Source organism: Delphinapterus leucas, chromosome 3 (genome assembly GCF_059928025.1).
Source record: "Delphinapterus leucas isolate spDelLeu-1000000601 "Yukka" chromosome 3, BTC_Dleu_Yukka2, whole genome shotgun sequence".
NCBI lineage: Eukaryota > Metazoa > Chordata > Mammalia > Artiodactyla > Monodontidae > Delphinapterus > Delphinapterus leucas.
This window is the reverse complement of record NC_143131.1, coordinates 135,761,662-135,777,179: the sequence shown is the minus strand read 5'-3', so window position 1 is coordinate 135,777,179 and position 15,518 is coordinate 135,761,662. Positions and strand designations below refer to the sequence as shown.

Below are 15,518 nucleotides of genomic sequence, written 5' to 3'. Positions count from 1 at the left end.
TGTGAGTGGTTTGCAGCATTATTTCAAATCTTTGGGGACTTCGCTGGTGGTCCAGTGGGTAAGACTCCACGCTCCCAATGCAGGGGGCCCAGGTTCGATCTCTGGTCCGGGAATCAGATCCCGCGTGCATGCCGCAACTAAGAGTCCACATGCCACAACTAAAGATCCCGCATGCTGCAACCAAGACCTGGTACAGCCTCAATAAATAAATAATATTAAAAAAAAAAAAAACAAATACCTGGCAGACAAGTGATCTATAGGACTGGCAGGAAGCCAGGGTTAGCTTCTGTGTGTTTGAATTAGAAATTTTCAGGAGGGACTTCCCTGGTGGTCCAGTGGGTAAGACTCCACGCTCCCAATGCAGGGGGTCTGGGTTCGATCCCTGGTCGGGGAACTAGATCCCACATGCATGTTGCAACTAAGAGTCCACGTGCTGCAACTAAAAAAAAGATCCTGCATGCAACTGAAGATCCCGCGTGCCACAACTAAGACCCAGCACAGCCTAAATAAATAAAATATTTTTTTTAAACAATTTCAGGACTCTAAAAAATGTGTCACCTAACATTTCTGTTAGGGCTTCTGTTCCCTCTTCTTGAAATCTAATTTACTCTGATTTTAGGAAGAATTCTATAATATATGAAATCATGTCTTATTTGTTTCATTTTGGATAAAAGGTAAATCTAGGACATTACTCAAGATAATGAACTTTGATTTTATTATCTCAATTATAGCTGCCTTTTGAGTGCTGGAACTATGTAATGTAGTTTTCACATGTTATCTCCTCAAAAGAATTTCATGGGGTGAGTAATGGATGATATCCATATTTCACAGTAAGCATAAGGACTTAATGAGTCCAGGTGGTTTGCTCAAGTCCTAACAGTAAAAAGTGTTGGGGCCAGAACATAAACCCAAGTCTCTGACTCTAAAGCCTACTCCTTTCTCTAGCATTTAAGGCCCAGGTTTCTGGGCCAAGCTGGTCTTTTGCAATTTCTTTCATTGACAGAAACTTTAAGCAGGCTCTCAATCTTTTTATCAGGTTCACTCTCAATACCTGAAAATAAAGTATCTGTCCCACATTCTTTGACACTTCCCCCTCCCCCAGCCTTGTGGGATGCTTCTCCCAAGACTAACTATACAAAAATGAGTAAAATGTGATTTCATTAAATACCCTCAAAATAGGAAAGAGGGCTATATTTAGATTTGTTTCTTTCAACTTTTTCTCATTTCTACTTTAGGGTTTTTCTCAGCAATCTCTCTAATATGGGTTTATTTATCTAGGAGTCTGTTGTTAAAAAGAATTTTAAATAAAATTTAAAATCGTTTCTCAAAGGTGAATGATGATGATTAGCAAATTCATCCACATGCTCTAATTAATGGGAAGTCGGGGGAGGGCAACATGCATGGGCGAGAGGACACAAGCTCAGCCTCCACCATTAGTATGTTACTGGAATGCACAGCTTGTCCCATTTGCCTGAATGTTTAATTTGTAAGTAGAATGCGCTCCCTTCTCTTTTTCCTCATTGATTCCACATAGAAAATGGTTAATTATTGAAGCTTTACAACCGCCAAGCTCAAAGCCTGACTTAATATAAAATTTTATCTGCAGTGCTTTAGAAAGTAGAACTATGTGGGCTTCACAGGGCCTTCCATTCCCGAGATTCTACGATTCATCCTCTCTGGCAGACACAATAAGCAAAAAATCCCCAGCTCCAAGTCCCCCATCTGAAAAGAAAACCAGCGCGCGTGCTCCTTACTCAGGGCGGCGGGGCCCTCAGCCGCTTGCCAGTGCGCCTGCGTGCCTGGATCCGCCTCGCCCGGTCTGCGGGCGGGAAGCCCTCCCCGAGAACCCGGATAGGACCCGGCGCGGCTGGAGCGGGGGACGCCGCGGGCGCTGCTGTTTCACCGCGCCCTGCAAGGTCCTGCTCGGGAGTCGGACACGAGGAACCGCCACCTAGACTGGTTCCAGCGCCCGGAGGCTGGGCCCCAGCCTGAGCGGAGAGCGAACTGGAGCCTGAAACGGGCGCCTAAAAGAAGCCCGAGCATCCCTTGGGCCTGCTCCTCTGGCTAGGAGACGTCGGGTGGAGACCGAGCAGAGTCTTCTTCCCGCTCCTCCGGCGTCCTTAGCTCGCCCGGGCCGCCTTCTAAACGCTCCGTCCTTATAATACACCAAGAGGTCCTACCAGTTACGAGCTGGTGTTGTTTACATGCATTCTCATAATTAAACTTCCCAACAGCCCTGTAAGGTAGGTACTATTGTCCTCCCCGGTTGAGGGACTGAAGCTTGGACAGGTCCCAGCCTAAGTGACCAAGGCAGGATCCCAGGCGTTTGCCTCTGGCGCATTTGCTCAGCTATTGCATTCCCGTCCTTTCTTTCCTGGCTTTTGCTCTTAACGATGTAAAATGTAATGATTCAATCCTCTGCCTCCCTGGACACCGACACCTACCATGGACGGGCACAGGCGGTGGCCAGGTACAAGTTGGATTGTGTTTGGTTTGGGGTTTTAGGTTTACAACTGCACTTTAGTGTTGTCACTGCTGAAATAGATGTTTTAGCCTTCCTCAGGTATTTCTGTTATGTTAATGTTCACTTGTAACTGACTTTTTTCTCTAGATTGTGATGCTTTTTCGTATCTACCCTTCATAAATTTGCCAAACATTTTACTCTGTTATATCTGGTCTTACATTCTGCCTCTTCAGATAGCTTTCAACAAACTCTCAAAAGAATCATTCTAAAAACTAATTATGTCTATCTTAATAAGTAAACCTTTTTGATTATTTTACTGTTTATTATGGAAATTTTCCAGCATATATAGAGTGAGAATGGTGTAATGATGTGTACCCATCATCCAGCTTTAGCAGTTACCAACTCAAGGTCAATCCTGTTCTGTTTCCACCCTATTGTGTGTGTGTGTGTGTGTGTGTGTGTTTGTGTATGTGTGCTGAAGTACTGTATTTCAAAGGAAATCCCAGACATCATTTCACTTGTAAATAACTAAGTCTGTATCTCTAACAAATTAAGACCTTTTTTTAACACAACCATACCATTATCACAGTTTCAGTTAACAATAATTCCTTAATAGGTGATGCTTTTTTAATGTTTACATATTTTAGGATATTGTGATTGCTAAATACCACAAAGGAGCAAGTGAAAATTGTGAGTTTCTAAAACACAGGAAAGCCTCCTGGGCAGTAAGTTCATCTTTGAGGGTCTTGAAAATTCTTGCTACCTATTCTCCCTTTTTGAGGGGGATGGAGAAGAATACTATAAATGAGTTTTTCTAAAAACTCTTTTCCAAACAGGTTAATCTTCAATCAGAATATACTTGAGCAGCATAGTCAGAGAGGGGAACAATGGACTCTAAACTCATCCTATAATGATTTCTAGTGAGAAATCATTTGAAGTAAAGCTTTTTCCTTCACTCCCTCTGTTCCCCAAAATATAAATAACAGAATACAGAAAGATAAGCATTTTTTATGCTTATGTCATCATTTTGTTATCAGTTAGGCGAGGTTCTAAACACAGTTGGCCCATAGTCTCATCACTTGATAAAGGAACGCTTAAGATCAACTCTAAACTTTAAACTGCCTTTACTGACTGGCAGACATCTTCCAATTTTAAACTGACTGATGACAACCATATGGCAGATCAACTTACTAGTTACATAGAAGTGCATTTTACAACTAGTCATTCTTGGCAGAGCCTCTAGAAAGCTAATGCCTTAATATTCTTGGCTTACTTAACTGTGATTTTTTTTTAATGGCCAAAGTGGGCATTTGGATTTAAATGTACTCCTGTTACATTATTTCAGCCATATTCTGTGGCACAGAACTCTGGAAATTTAGGGGATCACTTATTTACGTGGGAGATAGAAATGTTTTCTAAGGTATATTTGAGTCTACCTGTGGATTACACCTTTACTCATTGCTCAGGAGGGAGAAAGAAAAAAAGGCATGTCTTTCTTTTTAGGTCCCTCAACTTTCTTTCTTCTTTTTTTTTTTAATTTAAAATTTTTTAATGTTTCATTTATGACTTTTTTTTTAGTTTTTATTGGAGTATAGTTGCTTTACAATGTTGTGTTTCTGCTGTACAACAAAGTGAATCAGTTATACATATACATATATCCACTCTTTTTTTTAGATTTCCTTCCCATTTAGGTCACCACAGAGCACTGAGTAGAGTTCCCTATGCTATGCAGTAGGTTCTCATTAGTTATCTGTTTTATACATAGTACTGTATATATGTCAATCCCAATATCCCAATTCATCCCACCCTCCCTACCCCACTTGGTAACCATAAGTTTGTTTTCCACATCTGTGACTATATTTCTGCTTTGTAGATAAGTTCATCTGTACCGTTTTTCTAGATTCCACATATAAGCAATATTATATGATATTTGTCTTTCTCTTTCTGACTTCACTCTGTATGACAGTCTCTAGGTCCATCCATGTCTCTGCAAATGGCACTATTTTGTTCCTTTTGATGGCTGAGTAATATTCCATTGTATATATGTACCACATCTTCTTTATCCATTCCTCTGTCAATGGATATTTAGGTTGCTTCCACATCCTGGCTATTGTAAATAGTGCTGCAATGAACATTGGGGTGCATGCATCCTTTCGAATTATGGTTTTCTCCAGATATATGCCTAGGAGTGGGATTGCTGGGTCATATGGTAGCTCTATTTTTAGTTTTTTTAAGGAACCTCCATACTGTTCTCCATAGTGGCTGTACCAATTTACATTCCCACCAACAGTGTAGAGGGTTCCCTTTTCTCCACACCCTCTCTAGCAGATTTGTAGATTTTTTGATGACAGCTATTCTGACCAGTGTGAGGTGAGTTATAGTTTTGATTTGCCTTTCTCTAATAATTAGTGATGTTGAGCATCTTTTCGTGTATTTTTTGGCCATCCATATGTCTTTTTTGGAGAAATGTTAGGTCCCTCAACTTTCGTAAGAAGTTGTCATCAACTCAGAAAACATAATTGCCTGTTAAAGCATTTAGTGTTTACTTAGCAACCTAGAATATCGGTAAGCTAGGAATTGGCCCGAGGATATGTTTCATTTCTCTAAATCTGTCTATGTACTAGGATGTGTATCAGAATCACCTGGACAACTTTATTTTAGATTCTTTTGTCCTACTTTTGGAGATGATGATTTATTAATTCTGAGGTGGTATAGGGACATGTATACTTTCAAAGGGGCTCCCAATGATTGTGATAGGCATCTCTTGTTAGAGATTACTGTTCTAGGTACTATTCATAAGACTTATCTAAAATACTTATTTAGAATACAGATTTGGGGCCCCTACTCCAGAGCTAGGGAATCAGAATATCTCAGGGTGGGGTCCAAGAATCTGCATTTTCACAGGAGACTTATATGATTCCTCCATTTACTAAACTAGAGAACCACTGCCTTCTACAACCTGTCGTACTGTAATTAAGGCTTTTCTTCTATGAGAGAGCTTTTTCTGAAGTTTCAGTAACAAGAATAGTTGTGTTTCTCCTGAGCAACTTGTTTTGCTTTTTTATATGGACAGTGTGAATCATGGACTGATACTGTGTATCCTACTTCTGTGTCAAGGGTGGCTTGGTCAGACCTGTTTGAAATTCTCTGCTTAAGTTGGAGTCAAAGCCACTCAAGGATCAAATAGTTTTATAGACCTGTTTAATCCTTAACTATTAGAAAGAACTGGCCACCATGTCAAAATCTGCCCTTCCTTACAGTATTTAGTGAATTACTCCCTTCTTTATTCACTAGTTCATAACTGGGGGTGTGCATACATCCTTGGCATAAGATGCAAAGAAGGGGGTGGTAGTGAGATGCCTTTTCTGGGGATACAAAATGTACCAGATTTGTTTGGAACATACATCATTGAAAACAAATTAAGCCGTAACTGCAATTCATCAATAGAGAATTTATGGGTAATCACAATTTGCATAAGCCCTAATCTCTCGTATATAACTTGCTGGCAAGGTATTTATTCCAGGGCTTTAGCTGTGAGTTTGCTAGGTTTAAGTTGGGCTGTCATGCTGTCATGGCTTACTTTGAATTGACATGTTGCAGGATATTTCTTGACATGTACACAGATGACAGGATGGCATATGATGTGGCTTTGTTTTAATTCAGTTAGCCACTGGTTTTTAATGTCTGGGTTATATTTTACTTCCAAAGCAAAAAATCTGCGACACCTCTGGAATACTACGTGAGAATTTTGGGGTGCCATGTCGAAGAAACGCAAATGGGACGATGACTATGTTCGTTACTGGTTCACCTGCACAACAGAGGTTGATGGAACTCAGCGCCCACAGTGTGTATTGTGTAACTCTGTATTTTCAAACGCTGACCTCCGACCATCAAAACTGTCTGACCATTTTAACAGACAGCATGGTGGTATAGGTGGGCACGATCTCAATAGCCTGAAACATGTGCCAACACCATCCGATCAGAGTGAAACCCTGAAAGCATTTGGAGTTGCATCTCAGGAGGATACCTTACTACAGGCATCATATCAGTTTGCGTATTTATGTGCCAAGGAGAAGAATCCTCATACAATAGCTGAAAAATTAGTGAAACCTTGTGCCCTGGAAATAGCACAAATAGTTTTGGGACCAGATGCACAAAAGAAGCTTCAGCAGGTATCCTTATCAGATGATGTGATCCATTCTAGAATTGATGAAATGAGCCAGGATATCTTACAGCAAGTTCTAGAAGATATCAAAGCCAGTCCTCTTAAAGTGGGTATTCAGCTTGCTGAGACAACAGACATGGATGACTGCAGTCAGCTAATGGCATTTGTGCGATACATAAAGGAAAGAGAGATCGTAGAAGAATTCCTGTTCTGTGAACCACTGCAGTTAACAGTGAAGGGAAAAGCTGTGTTCAATCTGTTCAGAGACTTCTTTCTGAAGCATAAGATAGCACTCGATGTATGTGGCTCTGTTTGTACTGATGGTGCCTCTTCTATCCTAGGAGAAAATTCAGAATTTGTTTCCTGTATGAAAAAAGAGGTACCTCATATCGTGATCACACATTGTTTGTTGAACCCTCATGAACTTGTCACAAAGACACTGCCTACAAAACTGAGGGATGCTCTTTTTACTGTGGTGAGGGTAATAAATTTTATCAAAGGGCGAGCTCCAAATCATCGCTTGTTTCAGGCTTTTTTTGAAGAAATTGGAATAGAGTATAGTGTTCTCCTTTTCCATACTGAAATGAGGTGGCTTTCCCGAGGCCAAATACTTACTCATATTTTTGAAATGTATGAAGAAATAAATCAGTTTCTTCACCACCAAAGCAGCAATTTAGTTGATGGCTTTGAAAACAAAGAGTTTAAAATTCACCTAGCATACCTTGCAGATTTATTCAAACACCTAAATGAACTTAGTGCATCTATGCAAAGGACTGGAATGAACACAGTATCAGCTAGAGAGAAGTTGTCTGCTTTTGTTAGGAAGTTTCCATTTTGGCTAAAGCAAATTGAGAAAAGAAATTTTACCAACTTTCCTTTTCTTGAAGAAATCGTTGTTTCAGATAATGAAGCAATATGCATTGCAGCTGAAATAACAGTGCACCTGCAACAGTTAAGCAACTTCTTCCACGGATATTTCTCTGTTGGAGATCTTGATGAGGCAAGTAAATGGATACTGGATCCATTTCTTTTTAATTTGGACTTTGTTGATGATGGCTATTTAATGAAAAATGATCTTGCTGAATTACGAGCTAGTGGCCAAATCCTAATGGAATTTGAGACAATGAACCTTGAGGATTTCTGGTGTGCTCAATTCACAGTGTTTCCAAGCCTAGCAAAGACAGCTCTAAAAATCCTTATACCGTTTGCAACTACATATCTTTGTGAGTTGGGATTTTCATCACTCTTGCATTTTAAAACAAAGTCCAGAAGCTACGTGAATATGAGTGATGACATCCGTGTGGCTATTTCAAAAAAAGTTCCTCGTTTCTCAGACATCATTGAACAAAAACTACAGCTACAGAAGTCACTGTAAGCTGATAGACTTTTTCAATGTATAATTTTTAATATATTCTTAATTCCATTGTAAAATTAAGTTATAATTCTGTCTCTTTTATATTTATGATATACCAAATCCTTTAAAAGTTTAGCATTTTTAACTTTTAATTTTCACGTGAGATGTGAAAATATGTTTTGAGAATAAAAGCACAAGCAGCAGAAAAGATTAAGTGCTGCTGATACATAGGATTCTTCTAAGTATCTGTTTAACCTTTTGATGTGATACATAAAAAAAGACACTCAAGCACTACAATATCCAAGCTAAATGGTACAATAGGCTACGAATAGAGCCAAGAGAAAAAGACCTCCCAGAACATGCATCTCATGTTAAAAGTCAAAGGATGAAATGACAGACTGAGTCCTCCCATGTCCTTGAGGGCTGTTTTGGGGAGGTTAATGAAATCAGAAGAGGATTATGAAATGTTATAGTGAGAGAAGGGATGGCCCTAGTTAATGTAAGATTTATTTTTAAATGTATTCTTTGGAGTTAGTCTCACAATGTCCATTCCTCTTAGTTCCTATGCTCTAAATTCCATGACATTAATAAACATCCTAATATCCTGTTAGTCACTCTTTGTCTTCTTTTACATTACATCCAGACTCCAAGTCATCAGGGCTGCTAAAGAGGAGATCCCAGAGCCCTATTTGAGAGATGCTAATTTAACTGGTCTGGACAAGATCAAGGATCTTCATTCTTAACCAGCTTTCCATATGGTTCCGATGGTCCTCTCACCTCATCTTATTTTTCCTACACTTATTTTTCCTTTACCTCAGTTTCCTCACTTATTTTACACCTTATGCTGTATGCATTTTTCTAAGATAGTTCAAAACTTTTGAATGGATCAGAATATAAATACTGAAGAAATTGACATGAAGTCACTGTAGTAATTCAGGGCCACCAAAAAGCTCCCCATGGGAATCTAGGTTAATATACTTTCCTGGATGATAATTTGGCTAGATTTATTTTTAAATGTGAATAAACTAACATTTTTTATTTCAAAATTCAATGTTTTATCCAAGTACAATATGCTCAAGGCTGGAGAAGAAATGAGCCCTATAATGAAAAGCCACAGTCCCCTTCCTACCCAGTTACCTTAACCATTTCTGCTTTAACATTTTATGGTCCCACCCATATATCTAAGTAATATGATACCAAATACATAGGCCAGTTTTGATTTATCAGATTTAGAAGTTATGTGTTGACTCCTCTAGATAATAGGTAAGGACTGAATTTATAAAACATCCATCTCCTCTCCTACTACTTCCAATTTTTTTGTTATGATAGTACTAATTTTCATTCCTCTTGATCCTTCATAGCCCTTTGATTGAGGATTTTTCCCTCTAGGAATTTATCACATGGAAAGAATCAGGGGTATCCACAAAGTTTATAAGGTGGGTAATCATAGCACTTTTGAAATTTTTTTTTTAAACTTGAAGGGGAATGAAGTCCAACTATCAAATTTAGATGCCACTTGAGTACACAAATTGAATTTTATATTTCCTACACAAAACTAAACTTTATCACTGTCCATCAAAATGCTTTATCAATAAATATAAATACATGCCTTCTTTTCTATAAAAATATAGTTAGAAAATGTAAGTCCTAATTTTTCCCAGTATAATCTGACATCAAGAGCAGTGGAGGAAATTTCCAAAGCTAATACAGGAATAAATCTGGAAGAGTATGTATAAAGTTTAATATGTATGCATATCTAAAGATAGGAAGGAAGTAGGAATGGGAGCAAGGGTATGAATGAAGCCTGGGACCTAACAATACAATAGCAAGATTAGGATGAAATGCCAAAAGCAAACGACCCGAGATAGCCAGTCTTTTGTTAGGTCCACTACAGTTTTCTCTTAGACTGAATTCGTTAGTTTCTGCTCTGAAACAAAAACCCAAAGGACACTTTAAAGGAAATGGCTAACCGAGTTTTTAATTCTTTTTCAAATTCTACAACAGTTCATTTTCCCCTGATCAAATGAATGAGACTGCTGTCTGATAAAATGAAGAGGAAACTTAGATTTCTTTTTTGAATTTAAAAAATCTCCCACAGTGGTACATATATTGGCATATATAAGTCCTATGTGTTCGTTCCTTTTTCTTCCAAGGAATACATAATTGTTTTTCTTATATTTTCATAATATGAGGTCGTCGATAAATTGCAAAAAGGAGTCAAGACAGTATAAATAATAATCTTTATGACCAGCAGATGTCACTCTCAGTGCATGACTGGTTGAAAGCAAACTTACTCTCATTACAGATTTTCCCAAATACCTGATTTTAAACATCTCTAGAAAAGGGATTAGTAGCTCAAATTAAAAATGCCCCACCTGAGCCTCTGGTGGTGACAACTCTCATGGAGCCAATAACTACCAGACTGCAAGAAATCATTGAGAAACAGTGGGAAAGAGAAGATAAAAAGGGCTTTTTGCCTAAAACTGACTTGACCACGTGGATTTTTGCCATCTTGGCTGCTTTCCTAAGCCACCAAAAGCCACTTGAAGTGAATGGATAGGTCAGTGTTTTCAGACAATCCAATGGGAATCAAAACCAAACAGACTTATACTTTTAAAGGGTGAACTTTATGATATGTAAATTACATCTCAGTTTTTTTTTAATAGGGTCTGGATATTTATAGTTTAAACTATAGTTTATTTATATTATCGTCTTTAGCATTAAATTATACCAAAATATTGTAAGCCTGGCTTTAATATCTACCAAGCATTTAGAAAAATTTGAAGCTTTCGAAGGCTACCTTAATTTGAAGGACTGTATAAGGTAATTGTCGAATTCATTGTATTTTGTACTTTATCTTCTGAGAGTACCTTCTGAGAACCTACGGTTATTTCCCTTTCATTTCACAGTTTTGCTCTAAGTCTTACTCTAACACAGAAATGGATTCCAGTCCTATCTCAGCTACTTACTAGCAGGTTAAACTCGATAGCCCTCAGCATATAGGAGTCAAGAGGTCTGGCAGACCCGTCATCTCTTATTTTGCCCTGCTCAGCATTGATTCAATCATTCACTTGCTTCTTTTAACAGCACCCTTATTTTTCTTTAAGGAACTTTCCTTACCACCCTGTCAGTCTGTATGGCCCCATCCTGGCTAATTAGAGTCAGCTCCAGTACTTTTGCTGGAATTAATGGGAAAGATGCTATACTTGCTAAACTAGCAGGATGTGAGTCTGGAGCTTCCAGTGATCAACCTTGCTGCCAGACGGTGAAGCCAACAGAGACAAAGCCAAGAAAGGGAAAGAGATTCCTTATGACATTGCTTCCACACCTAAATGCAGTCATACTTTTTTACTTTTCAGTTATATGGGCTAATTCCCTCTTTTGCAGTTTCCTGTCACATGCAACCAAGAGACTTACTTCATATACTTGGCTTCCAATCTTACCTATTATGAATGGCTAATGGGAAAGTTTTGACTCCATTAATTTTACTGTGTGATTTTGGACAACTCTTACCTGTCCTGGGCCTCAGTTTTTCTCCCCTATAAGATGAAACAGACAAGTTTTCTCTAGAGAACCTTTTCATTTCTTTTCTACAGAGGTCATATTTCATTCACTTAATTTTGGTGGTGTGACATAGTAGATAGAACCTTTTCTAGATATAAACAGAAAAATAGACTTTTTGTTGTTTATTTTTTTGTTTTGTTTCGATTTTTTTTTGTAATGGCATCAGCTTGGTTTCTGGAGCAATCACAGTTCTATGTATCATTTCCTTCTACTATAATTTTGGAGACTTTCGCCCTTTATCAGGTTTTTTTATTCTGGTACTGATATTTATCCAGATTTTCAGGAGACCTTATCCCTAATGCTTTATTATGAAAGGTCTCAAATATACCAAAAAGTTGGAAGAGTAATACAATGAACACCCATATGGCTGTTTTCTAGATTCAAAAAGTGTTAACATTTTGCTATAGCTATCTGTTTATATAAATGTATAGGTATCCATGTATCAAACAGGGTCCAGTAAGATCAGAAACTGTACCAATTTTTAAATAAAAGGAATCTACAGTGAAGAATCATTGGCCAGGTATTGGAGAACTTAATAGGCAAAGGGGGATACTGAGGTGTCACAGAGATAGTAAATGCAGGAAACAGCATCACTAGGGCTAGATGAACAAGAAAAGAGGCTGGCATTATTAAAATGTGAAAGCTTGGATGAGGGGTCCCTTGGAAGTGAGACTCCAGTGTCTGAGGAAGAGGCCCTGCCTGACTGGTATTACTGTCTTAGGAGCTCAAAAGTCTGAAGAATGGGTGCCAGCCTGCTGATGCTGCCGTCTCTGAGCATGTAGGATGAGGTGGCTCTGGAAGTGTGAAAACACTGAAAACTTAAACCAACTGCTGCTCCTAAACTAACTCTCACTGCCAGGGTGAAGAACCACTGCAGGGAGGATCCTGTCATCAGTAGGAAGCAAATGAGGAGGGAGTAAATCCCTGGTCCTTCCTCTACATTTCCACCATGTCTCTTGCACCCCTTATTTGCAGAGCCTAACAGAAAGCTAGGTGATAAAGAAATGTACTTTGTGAGGTCCCAGCCCCAGCATGACAAAGCAGATTACAGGACATATAGAGGGTGGGTCTGAAGCTGAAAGACAAGAGCTTAGTAACCAGCACAGCCCATCTCTTTGGCCAGTCATCCTTCTATCCATAATTGAATTTCTATACAATAAACATAGGTTTGTGGTTCTCTTAAGAGGTAACTATCCTCTGTACAAATAAAGATGCTCTTACCTTCTCTCCAGAATGAGGAAAACACAGTCTCAGCTCCTCAAATTTAGTAACAGTGCCATTAATTATTCTGTTGCCTAATGAGTAGCCCCAACCACCAAGGTTTGTTTTTTGTTTATTTTTTTGTGGGATTGAGGGGGTATAGAAGAAGTCTCCAGGTGTAAGTCACATCTATATCACTGTTACAGTAAACAATGATAACAAATTGATACAAACCACCCTGCAACTCCTCAGATACACGGTTAGAAAGCGACACTATTCATCAGGATATGCCATGCCTTGACCAGACCAATTTCAGGCCCACTGGCATTAACCCCACAGCACAAGCCAAATACGGTCAACCAGCAGTATCAACTCCCAGTTCAGTGGAAACACTGTTACATCCTTTGGTGAAAGCATTCCTCCCTTGGGAACTGAGACTTCCAAAATATCAAGAGTCACAGTCACAGCAATGGGAAGCAAAAATTCTGTGAATTATTAGGTGCCCATCCCTTGATTCTCAGACCAATGTATTCTGGCTTGGGGGATTAAAAAAAAGAAAAGTATATTCATAGGTTACCAGTTCAAAGCACATTTGCATCCTACAAGATAGAACTTTATCTTTTTAGATTCTTTTCTCCCAGTTGCAAGTAACTGAGTATTAAGTAGCTCATTCTATCATTCTAACAGACCAGGTGCCTCTGAGTGATGAAGTACATGACAAGACCAATAAGTTCCATAGGTGTCAGTCTGTTGCCACACTCTGTTATGAACTGAATGTCTGTGTTCAGCCCCAAATTCATATGGTGAAATCCTAAGCCCCAGTGTGTGACATCTGAAGATGTGCCTTTGGGAGGAGGCAGTTAGGTTTAGATGGAGTCATGAGGGTGGGAGCCTGGCCCAGTGGGATTAATGCCTTTATGAAACGCTTGCTCTCTCTCTGGCACATAAAGAAGAGGTCATGTGAGCACACAGAAAGGTGGCGGCCTCCTACAAGCCAGGAAAAGAGGCCTCAGGATTAAACCTACCTTGCCACACCTTGATCTTGGATTTATCAACCTCCATAACTGAGAAGTTTCTGCTGTTTAAGCCACCCAGTCTATGGTATTTTCTTATGGCAGCCCAAGCAGACTAACATACACTCCTTTGCACATCAGAAACTTCACCAAGGTGGATGAGTCCCTGAATTTTTATGAGGTTTATTTCCCACTCTCTGACTCACATGCATTTTACTAAGGCATCTAAAGTACTTGCTTCTACCTTCTTATCAGATGCCATCTGTATGTCATCAGTGAAGTGGACAAATCTGATGATCTGTGAAATGTCAAGATTATCAAAATCTCTGCAGATTAGATTATCACAGACATTAAGTCGATGTAGCCCTAGGGCAGAACTGTGAAGGTGATCTCTTGGTTCTGCAAGGTGAAAACAACCTGCTTGCGTTATTCACTGAAATTGATATAGAGGGGGAAAAAGTATTTGCCAGGTCACTAATGGTATACGAGTTGCCAAGGGTTATGCTGACTCTCTTTCGTAGAGATACACATCTGGAACAGTAGCTGCAACTGGAGTCATTATCTGTTAAGTTTACAGTAATCCATAGTCAATCTCCAGATCCAACAACCTTCTGCACAGGAAAAGCAGGTTAATTTAAACGGGGATGTGACAGATATTAAGCCTATGATGGTGGCACTAATCCCTGCAATTTCCTCCAGGAATGTGGTGTTGATTTTGGTTTACTACCCTGGTAGGGAAGGGAACTTCTAGGGACTTCTACTTGTCCCTTTTTACCATAATAGGCCTCACTCCATGGATCAGAGGGCAAATCTGGGGGTTCTGCCAGGAATTGAATATATCTATTCCAATTACACATTTAAGAACTAGAGATATAACCACTGGGTTCACAGACCTACTAGGCTCTCTGTAATTTTAGCTTGGGCCAATACTCCATTCATTATCTGACCACCATCAGTTCTCACTTTGACTGGTGGACCATCGTAGTATTTTGGTCCCAGGAATTAGCATCAATTCAGGGCCAGTGCCTATTATTTAATCCCTAAAAGATCTGAGGCTTTCCTTTTTTCATAATACTAAGTCACCTATTAAAGACTGCAGGTTTCTGGGGAAGTCTTGGAGGAAGTGTCTAGTATATACTTGTGGCAGTGTCATGGAGTTCTTAAGGGAACTCAGCATGTCCTTCAATCAAGGGGCTCTGGATCTGACAACTGGCTTAGGTCTGGAAGCTGCAGGAGAGGTTATGACTCTCTCTGTAGTGACTTTAGTCAGATTTCTGGGCACCAGCCCTAGGGTTTTTCATTACATAGATCAAGCAATGTTTTAGTAGACTGCCTATCTATTCCATTCCTAGATCTACTGTACCATTTAGCTACTGTATTAGGGTTCTCCAGAGAACAGAATCAGTAGGATTGACTGACTGATTAGAAGGAATTGTCTCACATAATTATAGAGGCTGGTAAGTCTAAAATCTGCAGGGTGGGCCAGTAGGCCAGAGAGCCAGGAGAGCCAATGCTGCAGTTCCAGTCCAAAGACAGCCATCTACAGAATTCTCTCTTGCTTGGGGGTAGTCATTTTGTTCTATTCAGGTTTCCAACTGATTGGATGAGGCCCACCCACATTTTGGAGGACAATCTGCTTTACTCAAAGTCCACCACTTTAAATGTTCATCTCATCCAAAAACATCCTCACAGAAACACCCAGAATAATGTTGGACCAAATATCTGGGCACTTGATGACCCAGTCAAATTGACACATAA

The 15,518-nt window shown here is 39.4% G+C and overlaps 1 protein-coding gene across 1 annotated transcript; it reads left to right on the top strand.

Annotated features, from left to right (window-relative positions):
• The first annotated feature begins 104 nt into the window (after positions 1–104).
• On the top strand, positions 105–13,999 carry ZBED8 (zinc finger BED-type containing 8). Its single transcript, XM_022595209.3, has 2 exons — positions 105–2,243; positions 6,173–13,999. The coding sequence occupies exon 2, from the start codon at positions 6,223–6,225 to the stop codon at positions 8,002–8,004; it is 1,782 nt and encodes a 593-aa protein (XP_022450917.1). The 5' UTR covers positions 105–2,243; positions 6,173–6,222; the 3' UTR covers positions 8,005–13,999.
• The last annotated feature ends 1,519 nt before the right edge of the window (positions 14,000–15,518 follow it).

What these genes read in the sequence shown, in the direction of transcription:
- ZBED8 (XM_022595209.3), top strand. Translation starts at nt 6,223, where the DNA reads ATGTCGAAGAAACGCAAATGGGACGATGACTATGTTCGTTACTGGTTC.